This window comes from Amia ocellicauda, chromosome 1 (assembly GCF_036373705.1).
Source record: "Amia ocellicauda isolate fAmiCal2 chromosome 1, fAmiCal2.hap1, whole genome shotgun sequence".
Taxonomy (NCBI): Eukaryota; Metazoa; Chordata; class Actinopteri; order Amiiformes; family Amiidae; genus Amia; species Amia ocellicauda.
In genome coordinates, this window is record NC_089850.1 from 2,245,716 (window position 1) to 2,263,019 (window position 17,304).

Genomic DNA, 17,304 nt, shown 5'->3' on the forward strand with positions numbered 1-17,304 from the left:
GTTTAAAAGTGGACTAATAGCACTTGTCAAAGATGTGGCTCCCCAAGTGACGTGGACGCTCTGCATGCTACATAGGGAGTCTCTCGCTGCCAAAGAAATGAGTGCTGAATTGTCAGACGTTAAGGACTTTGTCGTGATATCTGTCCATGTTGTCAAGAAGAGTGCTTTGCGAACGCGTCTCTTTTCCTCTCTCTGTGCTGCTGCAGGAGAAGAACACACAGCGCTACTTTACCATTCTGGGGTTCAATGGCTTTCACGTGGAACAGTGCAGTCATGCATGTTCGAGTTACGTAGTCTATTCAGGAGTTTTTACTTTGTCAAAACTGCACAGAGCTGGCTGCAAATTTCAGTGACAATGTCTGGGTTACTAAACTGGCATATGTTGCAGACGTTTTCTCTGAGCTGAACAGACTCAACAGTTCTATGTAAGGCCACAATACACATGCCTTCCAGCTGTATGACAGAATGGAAGGCTTTCTGAAGAAAATCAAAAGATGGAGGGAGTGGATGAGTTGGGAGATTCTGCAGTGCTCTTGCTTCACGTTACACGCACAATTGTTCCACACTTGGAGGCACTCAAGGGTCAATCTAGGAAATACTTTTCTGAGACTCCTGGCGCAGAGACAAGACATGGATACATTTCCATTCCATTCAAAGATGATGCAGCAGATGTCTCAAACTTGAAAGTGACAGAGGAGGATCAGCTTATCGAACTATCCACTGACAGTACATACAGAAACATGTATGAGACAAGACCACTCATCCAGTTCTGGATCTCTTGCCAGAAAGACTTCCCACAATTGACAGCAAAAGCAATGAGGAGCCTTTTATGTTTTGCAATGACATATCTTTGTGAGAGTGGATTTTCCACCCTTACCTACCTGAAAAGCAAGTACAGGTCAAGACTGCAGCCTGAGGCTGATATGGCCCTCTGCCTGACAACCTCCAACTGCCCTAGAATAGACAAGCTGTTTGCCACTCACCAGGGTCAGAGCTCTCACTAAGGTCGGAGTTGTGCTATCCACAGATAAAATTAAGCTTAATGCTTCATTGTCCCTCCCCCATTAAAATGTGTCAAATTTTAAATGAGAAAATGTCAATATAGAATTAAAACATGTTCTATAAAGCACCCTACGGTTATAGATAATGGGGGGTCCCTCCGCCATGTCTTTATCAGCCAAGGGGTCCTTGGCCTGAAAAACTTTGAAGACCTCTGATCTAGAAGATCATTGCCTGCATCTCATTTTACTGACAGAGCAGGGCTTCCTGTTATTATGGTGCTGCATTGTGGGAGTTGGAGTCTTTTGGGGCGTCAATGTAGTTCCCTGTGCGCACACTTCTGCCTTTCCCAGTTAGAATACATTACAATGATGCAGTACACTATTTAATTTATAGCAGATTTTTGGGGTAGTATTTTGAAAACCAATTTAAATGTTTGTGACAGCTATTATTATTCTTATTATTAATAATATCCTTATTATCCTAATTATCCTTAAATTTAGTTGTTGAAAAACAAGCTTATAGGCAGTGCATTAATAATAATAATAATAATAATAATAATAATAATAAGTCTATATTGCCTATAAGCTTGTTTTTCAACAACTAAATAAAATAGTACATTATAACATTTATTTTTTTGATATTTTGTAATTTGAATTAAAGTGGTTTCTCTCTTTATACTTTTTATATGTAGTATCTAGGCACAGTGCTGCATGTATGTAAGATACTCTCCCCCATATATATATATATATATATATATACACACACACACACACAAATTTTCATTATTTTAACATGCAATTTCTTATCCTTTGCAACATATTTTAAGAGCCTGCAGTAGTGAACATTTAGGTAATTTCAACACGTGGACTACTTCTAAGATTTCACCAGACAGTTTTATTTATCTTTATTTATTTATTTTGCTAGCAGTCATACAGATGGGTGACAAATTAAAGGTAAAACAACAAAGTGTCTCAGTAAGGTGTTGAGCCACCACGAGCCGCCAGAACAGCTTCAGTGTGCCTTGGCATAGATTCTACAAGTCTCTGAAACTACTGGAGGGAGGGAACACCATTCTTTCAAAAGATATAGTCCAAAATCTCCCATAGGTGTTCAGTTCATCTGGTGACTGCAAAGGCCATTGCATATGATTCACATCATTTTCATATTCATCAAACCATTCAGTGACCCCTTTTGCCCTGTGGATGGAGGCATTGTCATCCTGGAAGAGACCACTCCCATCAGGTTAGACATGTTTGGCATAGGATAAAGGTGATCACTCTGTAATGATTTGCAGTGCCCCTTCCCTCTAAGGGGACAAGTGGTCCCAAACCATGCCAGGAAAATTCCCCCCACAGCATAACAGAGTCTCCAGACCCCCTCACTGTAGGGGTCAAGCAGTCAGGCCCGTACCATTCTCTTGGTGTACGCCACACATGCACTTGCCCACTTGTTGAGAACACTAGCCAGTTGAGCAGTCTTTGTGACTGAAGCTCCTGCCATTCATGCCCCAATAATGACCCCTCTTTCAGAGTCACTTAGATCCTTTCTTCTTGCCATCCTGATTCAAAATCGAGGTCAACTGGGCCTGCTCAGCATTTTTATACATGCCACAGAGCATGATAGGATGTTAATTGCTTAATTGTATCATGCAGTACACCTGTTTGGAGGCATCTGTATTCATTATGTTCCTCCACTAATTTATTCAGGTTTTTCCTTTAATTTGTCACCCATCTGTATGTATTAAAAAAGCATATCCTCTACAACAGGAGAACTCACCAGCTCTGCATATTTCTTGAAGAGTGCTTCAAGTTTCTCCTCTGGAGTATTCAGCTTATTTAAGCTTTGCATTAGCAATGTCGCTTCCTTTCCTATAAAATAAGAGGAAGCATTATTAGATTTGTCAATAAAGGAAGACAAACTGGTTAACATTGACTTTTAAATAAGTTGATTTAAAGTAATCTCTGCTTTAAGATATTCATGAAATTATAATTGTTATTAATTAAAGATCTAGATAGCATACAAGGTATGAGTCAGAATTACATTATTGTATATATTTTTTTTAAACCCATGCCATTATGAACTCTGTGCAACAACAGTTTTTCATTGACTTGAGCAAAATGTATTATTATATCTATTAAATATTTTTCTCACAATTTACCAAGGAGGCCATTGTGTGTGTATATATATACATACATACACACAGTTGTATTTATTTGCTGAATTTAACAAACTGAAAAAAATACAGTAAAAAAAAGTAAGGGCTAGATATTCGTAGGGTTTGCGTGGTGCACATGGCTATTGCGCACAAATGCACATAATTTGACATATTCAAAACTACGGAAGAGCATTAGGGCCACTTAAGAGAGAGAAAAAAATATATATATTTTGAGAAAAAAAGTCAAAAGTTTTGAGATTTAAAGTCAAAATAAACTTTTGAGAAAAAAAGTCAAATGTTTTGAGATTTAAAGTCGAAATAAACTTTTGAGAAAAAAAGTCAAAAGTTTTGAGATATAAAGTCGAAATAAATGTTTGAGAAAAAAATTGAAAGTTCAGGTTCAAACACAACAGCATCAATATGGTGTTATAAGGGGACTGGGTAAAACCCGAAATGGGTTCTAGATGAGGAGAAGTTTATCGTGAAGTTACAAAGACTGTGTAGAGTTGTATTGAACTGTAATTTAGGTATAAAAGGGAATTATTGATGTCTAACTTACTGCACTCAACAGCACTGTGCAGTAGTGGTTAGGGCTCTTGACTCATTATTCAAAGGTTGTGGGTTTAAATCCTGGGTGGTGCAGTGCTGTTGTACCCTTGAGCAAGGTGTTTCACTTAGATTGCTCCAGTAAAATGCCCAGCTGTATAAATAGGTACAAATGTAGGTCACCCTGGATAAGAGTGTCTGCTAAATGACAAATAATGTAATGAAAAGTATGCCTCAGAACACTAATAAGCCTTATTAATCGCTCGAATGGAAAAATATTGTAAACTATTTTGGGTGTATGTTTCCAGTTCCAAAAATAACTCCCCAGCAAAAAACTACTGCACCTTAAAAAGGACTATGATGATTTTGGGGAGTTGTCTTTTCAATATTAGAAAGCAACCCTTGGAAAGCTAACAACCCAATCTAAGACACAAACTTGTGGCATTGGGGACACTTATTTGGTTGTCTCTTCCCAGTCCGACAAATGGCTCCCCAGCATGAAACTGTTGTAGCACTAGTGCACCTTAATACCACTATTTCTTTTACAAATCCTGTTCAGTTTAACAAATTGTAGAAAATGTGTATATATAATAATAATAATAATAATAATAATAATAATAATAATAATAATAATAATAATAATTGTATTGGTGTTGTTAATGTTATTATTAGTATTAAAGTTAATTATTAATATTATTTACATTATGTAATACAATGTCTCTGAAAGCCCAGAATAAGTATTTTTCTGTTTTAGACGTCTTTGTAAATCTTTCCATTGTTCTGGCATTTCGGGTTTTACCCAGTCCCCTATCGTCACCATATCGACGCTGTTGGTGTTTGAACCTGAACTTTCAACTTTTTTTCTCAAAAGTTTATTTCGCCTTTAAATTTCAAAACTTTTGACTTTTTTTCTCAAAAATTTATTTCGCCTTTAAATCTCAAAACTTTTGACTTTTTTTCTCAAAAGTTTATTTTGACTTTAAATCTCAAAACTTTTGACTTTTTTTCTCAAAAGTTTTGAATTTTTTTCTCAAAATATATATATTTTTTCTCTCTCTTAAGTGACCCTAATGCTCTTCCGTACAAAACCCTGTTTTGCACAGTGCAATCCATTCTGTGCCCTTCACCCTTTAATTGTATGCAAGGCACAAAATGGGGGGAGTGGCTGAAATTTTGTGTGATTCCTGAAATTTTTTTAGCTGTGCGCTGCACAAAAAAAAAGCATGGAAAACCATGGTGTTAACACAGCACTATTTTAGGGGACACCAACTGGACAGTGACATTCCAGCGTACAGTCAACAATGTGGCTGTCTGTTTTTATTTATGGTTGTATGTGTGCTGCACCAGAGCAAGTTCCTAACAGTTTTTTTTTTGACAGAATGACAATACACACATACATTCATACATAAATACATATATATGAAATGTAGTTGGTAGCATGCAGTGTGTCCGTGGTCATTGTGTTTGTGTTGTTTATATTGATTGCCCCTATGTCCCCTTCCCCTGAACTATTAACTATGACTATATCTTGTCTACAATTATTAGCTCACAAATCTAGGATGTAAGACTTGTATTAACTGTATATTTTCTTACGCACTTACGTAATTTTGAACTTGTAATTTTAGACTGTATTGCACTTTTACAATGCTCTTATGTTTTGTAAGTTGCCCTGGATAAGGGCATCTGCTAAGAAATAATAATAATAATAATAATAATAATAATAATAATAATAATAATAATAATAATAATAATAATAATAATAATAATTATTATTATTATTATTATTATTATTATTTGGACAGTAATGTTGGGCTGTACACCTGGCAACAGCAACCCTGACAACCCAGAGGAAGATGCTGCAGGGTGACCGGCCTCACACAGACACAATTTGCCACCTCATACGTTCTGCACATGAGCTAATGTAACCATGAGTGCATTCACTTATCATAGAGCCATAGAACATACATATATACACTCACCTAAAGGATTATTAGGAACACCATACTAATACTGTGTTTGACCCCCTTTCGCCTTCAGAACTGCCTTAATTCTACGTGGCATTGATTCAACAAGGTGCTGAAAGCATTCTTTGGAAATGTTGGCCCATATTGATAGGATAGCATCTTGCAGTTGATGGAGATTTGTGGGATGCACATCCAGGGCACGAAGCTCCCGTTCCACCACATCCCAAAGATGCTCTATTGGGTTGAGATCTGGTGACTGTGGGGGCCAGTTTAGTACAGTGAACTCATTGTCATGTTCAAGAAACCAGTTTGAAATGATTCGACCTTTGTGACATGGTGCATATCCTGCTGGAAGTAGCCATCAGAGGATGGGTACATGGTGGTCATAAATGGATGGACATGGTCAGAAACAATGCTCATGTAGGCCGTGGCATTTAAACGATGCCCAATTGGCACTAAGAGGCCTAAAGTGTGCCAAGAAAACATCTCCCACACCATTACACCACCACCACCAGCCTGCACAGTGGTAACAAGGCATGATGGATCCATGTTCTCATTCTGTTTACGCCAAATTCTGACTCTACCATCTGAATGTCTCAACAGAAATCGAGACTCATCAGACCAGGCAACATTTTTCCAGTCTTCAACTGTCCAATTTTGGTGAGCTTGTGCAAATTGTAGCCTCTTTTTCCTATTTGTAGTGGAGATGAGTGGTACCCGGTGGGATCTTCTGCTGTTGTAGCCCATCCACCTCAAGGTTGTACGTGTTGTGGCTTCACAAATGCTTTGCTGCATACCTCGGTTGAAGCGAGTGGTTATTTCAATCAAAGTTGCTCTTCTATCAGCTTGAATCAGTCGGCCCATTCTCCTCTGACCTCTAGCATCAACAAGGCATTTTCGCCCACAGGACTGCCGCATACTGGATGTTTTTCCCTTTTCACACCATTCTTTGTAAACCCTAGAAATGGTTGTGCATGAAAATCCCAGTAACTGAGCAGATTGTGAAATACTCAGACCGGCCCGTCTGGCACCAACAACCATGCCACGCTCAAAATTGCTTAAATCACCTTTCTTTCCCATTCAGACATTCAGTTTGGAGTTCAGGAGATTGTCTTGACCAGGACCACACCCCTAAATGCATTGAAGCAACTGCCATGTGATTGGTTGATTAGATAATTGCATTAATGAGAAATTGAACAGGTGTTCCTAATAATCCTTTAGGTGAGTGTATATACACATACATACATTTGTTCAAATTTCTGATTATTTCCAAATTTATTTGTGACTAATTACAATAGTGCAGTCATAGATTTGTGAGCTAATAATTGTATACAATCATATACAACTAATTAAGACAGATATTTGTGGCAGCTGTATGCTACTCCAATACTAATCTCAGATGGCACAATGGTTAAGGCACAGTACTGTAAACCAGGCGTATTGGTTTGAATCCCGAAGTGGAATTTTTAAATGATATATAATATATAAACTACTGTCAAAAGTTTTAGAATAATAGGTTGCGTATGCAACCCCGGTTATCTGAAAAAGGAAGCACTGCCCAAGGGGGAGGGGTTTCTGCGCACTTCCGTAGGAATCCGATCGAAACGTCACTCTATCAAAGCTGCCATTGGCCCCTGCACTCGTCACTAAGAACAGGTCCCTTCCCACTTCCTGTTCTATAAAATGTGACATCAGCGCAGGTTCGTCCTCTTTTGCCGGGAGCCAGGACTCACACGCGACCTTGCAACCCTTGGGCGGTGCTTCCTTTTTCAGATAACCGGGGGTTGCATATGCAACCTATCATTATCTTTCAAGTTGGAAGCACTTCCCAAGGGGGAGGGGTTACTGAGGTTAACTCTTACGCCCTCCACTTACAAGAGCAAGGCCGTAATCTATTTGCACAATGTCTGGCGTGGGCAATCAAGCACTTGTGCGGCCTCCGCGCAATATCATGGCAGTGGACCCCTGACCCAATAGGAGCGGGGCCACAGACCCAATGAGAAAAATACAATATAATACATAGCTGGCTAGTCAACAGAGTAGCCGAGCTGAACAATATACAATTTAAACATATCGCGTGACAGCAAGACCTTCATCACAAGAGCATCCAACTCAACGAAACAGTACAGAGTGGAAGAGCTCCATTGTGCTGACAATTTAGATTTCGTACAAACGAACTATATACACCACGGGGCGCAGGAACGAACTCATGCGCCGCCCATGGAACACAGGAGCAGTTGACGCCTGCTGGATAGACCGGCTAACACAGGGCAACATTAGATCTTCTGTGTTAACAAAGGAACTATATACAGTACACAGTGAGGCACCTTGAAGTGGCGGTTCAGGCACCTCAGATCTAAGATGGGGAGGAAACCGTCATCTTTCTTGGGCACAAGGAAGTATGGGGAATAAAATCCCTCGTGCTGTGGCCTGGGAGCCGCGGTCGGGGGGCCTCCCCGCAGGCGAGCTGCCGCAGACGGCCTGTGTTGCTGAACCTGAGGTGCCACTGGGTACACTGCAGGGACTGCTCCCTCTCCTGAAGAGTGCGCGATAGCATCTCCTCCGCAGACAGATGGGGCATAAGACTTCCCCACTCCAGGCGGGCAAGGTGCGGTGGCACAGTGGTGGGGGCGAGAGGAGCTCATCACCGAGCGCTGAGCGCACACGTGCGTGCACAGAGAAACATGCAGCAGAGGCACCGATCAGTGTTTGCACCAGGGGCACACAACAACTGGAACGTCTCTGCAACAAGTGGAGCGCCTAGCGGGCCCGCCGCTGTAAGTGGGTCTCCACCCGGCAACGCTTATACACACAGGGGTTCTGTGACACCAACCACACGCAATTTTGCTGTTGTTGTACCAGATGTTGGATACAAGCACCGTGTAGGCCCGTAGGCTTAACCACACCGTGTGTGCCGGGGTTTCCGGGGACACCGGGTGACGCGGAGTCCGCGGGGGCCGAGGGTAGTAGACCACCAACCATAGCGGGATCTAAAACCGAGGCACGCACACACTAGCAGTGCTCGTTCTCAGCAAACCGAGAGAGCGAGCTGTAGTGCAGGCAGTGCACTGTAGTGCAGGCAGGCGAGATCTCTTGCTAGCGCTCCTGCTGTGGAGGAAAAAGCCCTGTGGGAAAAAACCAACACAGCAAGCAGTCGTAATATATATAGCACTATATAAACACGACTATTATTTTTAAAAGACTCTTCTTGTGAACGAAACTGAAACCGAAAGCGCAGCCGCTCCGGTGCGCGGGCGGCACAGAATCGGGATTAGCTATCAATAATAACTAAACATACACAAGACAGAGACAATGTGTAGCGAAAACGGTAGTGAACAACACTATGAAGTGAGCCAGCCAGCCGAAATACGCAGTTTGAATGTTTATTACAAACACAGACACAGAGAGCTTATGTTCCTGAGTCCAGCGAAGAGGCAAAAGAGGACGAACCTGCGCTGACATCACGTTTTATAGAACAGGAAGTGGGAAGGGACCTGTTCTGAGTGACGAGCGCAGGGGCCAATTGCAGCTTTGATAGAGTGACGTTTCGATCAGGTTCCTACGGAAGTGCACAGAAACCCCTCCCCCTTGGGCAGTGCTTCCAACTTGAAAGGTAACACCCCCATTTTCCAGTTTTTATTGAAATTTAAGCACAGTTTTTAAGTAGTTTCCTACACCATCAAAAGGCACTTGGTAACTGGAGGAAACTCTGACAGGAAGAGGTCTGGCAGAACCAAAGCCACAACAGAATCAGAAGACAAGTTTCTGAGAGTCAACAGCTTGCGTGATAGGCAGCTCAGATGACAACAGCTTCAAGCACAGCTTAACACTGGTTGAAGTTTTGCAGGTCGAGTTTGCAGGTCGAGTGGCAGTAAGAAAACCATTGCTAAAATGGCAAATTACGGAAAAGAGGCTTGACTGGGCCATGAAGCACCGCCAGAGGACTTCTGAAGATTGGAAGAAGGTCTTATGGAACGATTAATCAATATTTGAAATCTTTGGTTCATCACGCAGAGTTTTTGTACACTGTTGAGTAGGCGAAAGAATGGTTCCTCAGGTGTGTGACCCCAACTCTCAAACATGGATGAGGTGATGGTCTGGGGTTCTTTTGCTGGATCCAGAGTCGGTGACTTGCACAGAGTGAGTGGCACCCTGAACCAAAATGGCTAACACAGCATTTTGCAGCGCCATTCAATACCCTCTGGTATACACCTAGTTGGTCAGGGGTTCATCCTACAGCAAGATAATGACCCAAAACATGGGATGAACTGGACAGAAGGGTGAAAGAAAAAGCAACCTACAAGTGGAACACATTTGTGGGAACTTCTGCAACAGTGTTGGGAAGAACTTTCCCACCAAATATTTGATTTCCATTGTAGAAAGAATACATTGAAACATTAAACTGCATAAATGTCAATTAAAACTGGAAAAATGTAGGTGTTCTAAAACTTTTGACCAGTAGTGTATATATACACTCACCTAAAGGATTATTAGGAACACCATACTAATACTGTGTTTGACCCCCTTTCGCCTTCAGAACTGCCTTAATTCTACGTGGCATTGATTCAACAAGGTGCTGAAAGCATTCTTTAGAAATGTTGGCCCATATTGATAGGATAGCATCTTGCAGTTGATGGAGATTTGTGGGATGCACATCCAGGGCACGAAGCTCCCGTTCCACCACATCCCAAAGATGCTCTATTGGGTTGAGATCTGGTGACTGTGGGGGCCAGTTTAGTACAGTGAACTCATTGTCATGTTCAAGAAACCAATTTGAAATGATTCGACCTTTGTGACATGGTGCATTATCCTGCTGGAAGTAGCCATCAGAGGATGGGTACATGGTGGTCATAAAGGGATGGACATGTTCAGAAACAATGCTCAGGTAGGCCGTGGCATTTAAACGATGCCCAATTGGCACTAAGGGGCCTAAAGTGTGCCAAGAAAACATCCCCCACACCATCACACCACCACCACCAGCCTGCACAGTGGTAACAAGGCATGATGGATCCATGTTCTCATTCTGTTTACGCCAAATTCTGACTCTACCATCTGAATGTCTCAACAGAAATCGAGACTCATCAGACCAGGCAACATTTTTCCAGTCTTCAACTGTCCAATTTTGGTGAGCTTGTGCAAATTGTAGCCTCTTTTTCCTATTTGTAGTGGAGATGAGTGGTACCCGGTGGGGTCTTCTGCTGTTGTAGCCCATCCGCCTCAAGGTTGTACGTGTTGTGGCTTCACAAATGCTTTGCTGCATACCTCGGTTGTAACGAGTGGTTATTTCAGTCAAAGTTGCTCTTCTATCAGCTTGAATCAGTCGGCCCATTCTCCTCTGACCTCTAGCATCAACAAGGCATTTTCGCCCACAGGACTGCCGCATACTGGATGTTTTTCCCTTTTCACACCATTCTTTGTAAACCCTAGAAATGGTTGTGCGTGAAAATCCCAGTAACTGAGCAGATTGTGAAATACTCAGACCGGCCCGTCTGGCACCAACAACCATGCCACGCTCAAAATTGCTTAAATCACCTTTCTTTCCCATTCAGACATTCAGTTTGGAGTTCAGGAGATTGTCTTGACCAGGACCACACCCCTAAATGCATTGAAGCAACTGCCATGTGATTGGTTGGTTAGATAATTGCATTAATGAGAAATTGAACAGGTGTTCCTAATAATCCTTTAGGTGAGTGTATATATGTCACAGTTCAAAACACATCCCTAGTTCTCCACTAGATGTCGCCATCACCCTTCTCTCCCAGTCACCTATCCCAGCTCCCTTCATTCAATCTACATTCCTGAAACCCATGTGTACTTCCACAATCACCCTCTGCTTCCATTCACCCTGCACCTCCGAACCTGGTTTTCTGTTCCACTTATAAACCCCTCACTAACTCCCATCATTTGTGAAGTTTTGTCAGTTTATTCTACATCTTTGAGCAGTCTACCCATGCTTAGCTATTGCCTTGATTCCTTGACCTCTCGCTTGACTTCCCGACCACAACCTTGATCCTCCCCTGATTGCCTGTTTGCCTGATCGACTGACCCTTGCCTGCGACCACGACCATGTCTCTGCCTTGTCCTAGATTGCCCTGTTCTACTGGTATACGACCCACGCCTGTCTGACCACTGGGTCCCCTGTTCCCGTGCCCTGCAGTACATTACAGAAAATGTCGCCACCAATGGACCCAGCGATGCTGACCACCCTCGCCACCCAGAGGGCCATGCTCGGGGAGCATAAGCGGACACTCCAACAGATTGTAACCACTCTGGACCAGCTGCTTGAGCACCTACCCAAACAGCAGCCTGCTTCCCTGGCAATGGCTGATCCGGCTCTTGCTGCGGTCCCTGCAGCTCCTGTCCAGCTGGTCCAGCTGGCTGTTCCGGGGAAATATGATGGCTCCACTGAACACTGCAAGGGCTTTGTACTGCAGTGCCAGCTGTACTTTGCACACCTGACCACGTCATTCCCAACCGAAGAGTCTAAGATCGCCTTCATCATCACCCTCCTGACTGGGAAAGCGCTCAGATGGGCTGCCACCGTCTGGGAGCAACAGGGTGAGGTGACACGGTCCCTGACTGCCTTCCTCACACACTTCCTGGAGGTCTTCCATCACCCAGCGGAGGGGAGAGATGCCGGGGAACAGCTCCTTGCAATGTGCCAGGGCTCCTCATCTGCCACGGATTACGCCCTGAGGTTCCGGACCCTGGCAGCGAGCAGCGGATGGTGTGACCGGTCTCTGCTCATGGTGTTCCATCGGGGACTGGATCAGGACCTGCAAGCTGAGCTCACCTGGCTGGCGGTCAGACTGGACAGTCTGATGAAGACGAGGGGAACCCGGTCCACTCCTGCTGTGTCTTGTCCGCCTGATAGCCTCAGCCCTTCACCCAGTCCCGTGTGTGAGACGCAGCCCATGCCGCTGGGCAGAACATGCCTGTCCCCCGATGAGAGACGGAGGAGAGTCCAGCAGCGCCTCTGCCTCTACTGTGGACAGTCGGGGCACTACCGGGTTACGTGTCCGTCTCATCCGGGCTCCTCCGTCACTCCCCCTGCCGACCCTGTGAGTGCCACCCTGTACCCGCTCATCACTCCAGCTCAGTGCCATGTTCGGGCTCGGATCCAGCTCGGTGATACACGTCTTTGTTTATGTGCTGTTGGACTCTGGTTCGGCGGGGAATTTCATTAACAGGGAGACGGCCATTAAACACCACATCCCTCTCTCACCATGTGTGCCTCCAATCCGCGTCCAGGCTGTCAACAACCAGCTCATTGGTTCCGGTCCGGTGTCCCAAATGACGAGTCCCATGTCACCATGTCCATCAGTCTGCTTCACTCGGTTTGCCTTTCCTTGTCATTGACTCTCCTGGAGTGGATATCATCCTAGGATTGCCATGGCTCGCTCACCACAACCCAGTCATTTCATGGACTAATGGGGACATAATCTCCTGGGGGCAGAACTGTTTTTCCTGGTGCCTGTCTCACCTCTGCCGGGTGACACGCGTAGAGAGCCCCCTTCTCTCTGCTGCGACACAGATCCCCCCTGAATACGCAGACCTGGTGGTGGTGTTCAGAAAGACCCAGGCTTCCCGTTTATCACCGCACCGACCCGGGGACTGTGCCATTGACCTCCTTTCAGGCACCTCTCCTCCTGGAGGGCGCATTTACCTTCTCTCTCTCCTGGAGTCACAGGCCATGGAGGAGTACATCAAGGAGGCTCTGGACCTGGGAATCATCCATCCAACCACGTCACCTGCCGCCTCCAGCTTCTTTTTTGTCTCCAAGAAGGACGGATAATTGTAATGGTTGTTATTTTAAAGAGAGATTATAAGAGATTTGAAGGATAATGTCATTACGAAGAAGTTAGGGGACCCCCCATGAGCTCTAACCCAATTCAAACACTCATGGCAATGCAAGGAAAATGAAATCATTCATATCCAGTTAGAGTGGATCATTAATTGAATTCAGCCAAACTAGATGTAAGACATTGTCACATCTCCTCTTGCATTCCCTTCTCACTTCTCCTCCCTACTATTCCCCAGCTCGCCACCAGAGGTCATCATCAGCAGAATACTGAACTCAGCTTCTGACATTCCTCACCCAATTAACATTCCAAGTCACCATGTGCACTTCCTCCACCACTCTCTTCTCACATTGGTTCCCACTCCCTACCTCCCCGCTTCCCTCTGCCCCTATATATATGTCCCTCAGTTTCTTTAATGCACAAATATGCACTGAACTTAATAACACTGCTTAAGTAAAATAAGTAACACATTTCTTCCTTTTGTGCAGTGTAAGTAATATTTTCAAAAGATAAAAACAAGCTTACTTGGAAATCAAAAGGATATGGCGGCTACACAGCGCTAGGTGCTATACACCTGTTTTGGACACACAGCAGCAGTAATGTACATACTATTATGTTTGATTCTGTGACAACCTACATACATACAATTATGAGTATTGGGTAATATTTATTACTACTACGTCCACAATATTGTGTTTGTACTGCAAGACAATGGCATAGAGGTGTGCACTGCTATATTACTGAGGAGGTCTGCATTCAGGATGTGTCCAGACTTGAGTGAACTGCAAAGTGTGGACTGATGCCAGATGTGATTTCTAATGAGATGTGTGTGTGTGTGTGTGTGTGTGTACAAATAACAGAATGTGAAACATGGCACTTGCCTCTGTCCAGCACTGCCTTCATTCATCCACCTGCAGAGTCCTGTTCCTTTAATGCCGTGGCTTATTAATATATGGTAATGACTTGGTAATCCGAAACATGAGATGGAAATTTATTCCGGGCTGACATTAAACATATGCATAGCACAATTGAATTTGAATTGTGTGAAAGCCTTAATTTGACTGAATCTACCAGTTTTTGTACGATATTAGCATGGCACATTCATCCAATAACTGCGCTAAACTATGTTCAAACAGTGGGGAAAATAGCACACTGTTGAGTGACGCAGGCAGGTTTGTGAGGCGCAAATAGGCTTGCGTGACACAGGAAAACAATGCTATATTCCAATGTTGCGCAAAGATCTGCACCATCTTTGAAGATCTGCAGCACTCTTTTTGCACGGAAATTGTGCAAAGTTTGAATATCAGGCCCTCGATGTGTCATGTGCAAAAGTTTGTTTTAGCTTCAGTTTTTTCACTGACAGTGGGACATTAGCATCCAGGATTTGTTGATTCTTTGTAGAATCCATTCTTCCCTCTACCTACACAATATGTCTTGTGCCATTGGCTGCCATACAACCCCAAAGCATAATAGGTCCACCCCCATGCTATACAGTTCAGCTTTGGCAAATGCCATGCACATTTACCCATTTCGATCAGGGACAAGTTTTCTTGCTACTGTAGTATTAGAAGGAGCTGTATTGATTTAGTTATTTTTGTAATATGTTACATGTTCTTGAAGAACAACCATCCATTTTATACTGATTCTGTATCCATTCTGTCCCAGTCAGCTTTATTTACTGTCTCATACCTTCAAAGTATGCTTTCCTGACTTTTTTTTTTTATTACGTAAAAAATACTCAAACATAAAAGTGAAAATGAATGATGCAGTCTGATTTGAATGTGGATGGAAAAGGCAATACCTACCCAGTCCTTTGATAATCTTCTTTTCCAGTTTCTGTTCCTTTGTAGCACTTGCTTCTTTCGATGACATACCCTCTCCAGGGACAGATTGATCTCCATTGCTCTCCTCTGATTCCCATTGACTGAGGGAATCACCTTTGTCAACATCTTCAGACTCTTTGCAGATACTCTGCTCTTCTACCAAGCTAGATGCAGACCCATATGTGTTAATGATGTCTTCCAGCTGTCGACCTAGTTCTTCTGAAATATCACAAACAACTGTCTGTAGTTTAGGCTCTGGTGTTGGTTCTTTTTCCAAATCCTGCCTGTCTGTACCATTGAATTCAGGAACTGTGGCCTCACTGCCTGTGTTACTTTGTTGATTGTTAGTGGTGAGCTCTGAGGTTTGATTATTGTTCTCCATCATGTCAGATGTAGCTGAATGAGAGAAAAACAAATGAAACCCTCATACAATCCCCTTCTCTTGTACAAATCAAAAAAATAAGAAAGTATAACTTTTCATTTGCTGCACTGAAACCTAGTTTCTTTGCAAAAATACATGTTGTGTTCATGTTGAATCATCAATTCTAGACTGTGCATGTTATAAGCGGAGGTGTACATTTTTCAAAGGGTCAGCAATTATCCAAGCACAAGACAAAATCCTAACTCTATCTCATGGTTCCACTGCTAAGTTTTCCAAAACCCTGACCAACGACACCATTTATCTTCCATTTGAATATATATTAAATCATTTACTACTGCCCACATTTTTTTTTCATACTGGCCACAGAATAACACAAGTTGTGAAGACAAAATTATGACAGTCCCAGGCCTGAGGAACAAAACCATTAGCTGCTACATTTGTAAACTGTTTATAGTCTGTAAAAAGGCTGTATCTCCAAGGTTCTGGTCTGCAACAAATATAAAAATGTCACCCGAGAACTTGTTTTGGCCCTGTTTATTAGGGTAAAATTAGCCTCCCCCTCATTTTCTTGCACCAGGCAGAAACATGACACCTGTTCTCAGGCCAGGGGATATTTTTGGAACTTCTAAATATGGTCAAGCTGCCATGTGGTAGTCGGTAAATATAAGTTAACAAAAACAATTAGAAAACTAGTAAATATAAAAAGTTTATAGTCTTATCTTTGTATATTTGTTGTACTAATTTAGTTAAATGTTTACATTTTGAATATGATTTAAAGTATCTAAATTACCTATTTATATACAACTTTAATACATGGAGAAAATACTCTAAATATTTACTGACTTGTAATATATGTGTAATTTGATATCAAGCGCTTCACTTTAAAAATGGAAAATTAAAAAAATCTGGCATGTGCACAATCAGGTACATTCAACAATCAATACACATAACAATAATTTCAGTAGCGTTACACTTCTAAAATTCAGGCAAAAATTCAAGTTGCATTTTAAACTTAGTAATAGCCCTTAATTATAATTTGTCAGTACAAGCAGTAATTTTTTTTATAGTTCTCAATTATTTTATTTATGCTAATACATATGTATATACACGTATACATTTCAATGCTTAGAAAAAAAGTTAAGACTGTGTAGAATGTTTGTTTGGCATATATCTGAAATGCATCTGACACTGAGTTCCTTCTTTAGGCCTACAAAGTATTACTGACAAAAAAATCTAACATTATTGAACAGCAAATAAGAAAACAAACAAAAAGAATAAGTTCAAACAACAATAATGGGGTTTCTGATCACAGAAGAAGGGAGCTTAGACTTACCACATCCAGTAAAGAGGAAAGACAGTGGTGAAATTGCTCAGTGACATAGCACATACAGAGACAACAGCTGTGTGAGGCAGTCCCCCAAAAATAAACTTGCAGGATACAACGCACACCAATGAAAATTAAGTTTAAGCTCAAGGGGTAAAATATAGAGGATTCTGATCAGTGTGTGCAAAAGACCAGTGACATGCATACAGAACACATTATGAAAAAGTTATATAATTAAGTATATTATGAATGTACTTGAAAAATACTAAGGTACTGATATTATATTTTCATATAATAGTATTTGTT

The 17,304-nt window shown here is 42.3% G+C and overlaps 1 protein-coding gene across 3 annotated transcripts in view; it reads right to left on the reverse strand.

The window, feature by feature from the left end:
- txlnba (taxilin beta a) overlaps window positions 1-17,083 on the reverse strand; it is a 41,550-nt gene extending 24,467 nt beyond the window's left edge. For all 3 annotated transcript variants that reach the window (XM_066700968.1, XM_066700791.1, XM_066700878.1), the window contains exons 1-3: window positions 17,008-17,083; window positions 15,275-15,688; window positions 2,779-2,870 (exon numbers count right to left, since the gene is read on the reverse strand). In XM_066700968.1, the coding sequence (XP_066557065.1) occupies window positions 2,779-2,870; window positions 15,275-15,677 (495 nt within the window). In that variant the 5' untranslated portion in view covers window positions 15,678-15,688; window positions 17,008-17,083. The remainder of the gene's footprint in view (window positions 1-2,778; window positions 2,871-15,274; window positions 15,689-17,007) is intronic.
- Between the last annotated feature and the right edge of the window lie 221 nt (window positions 17,084-17,304).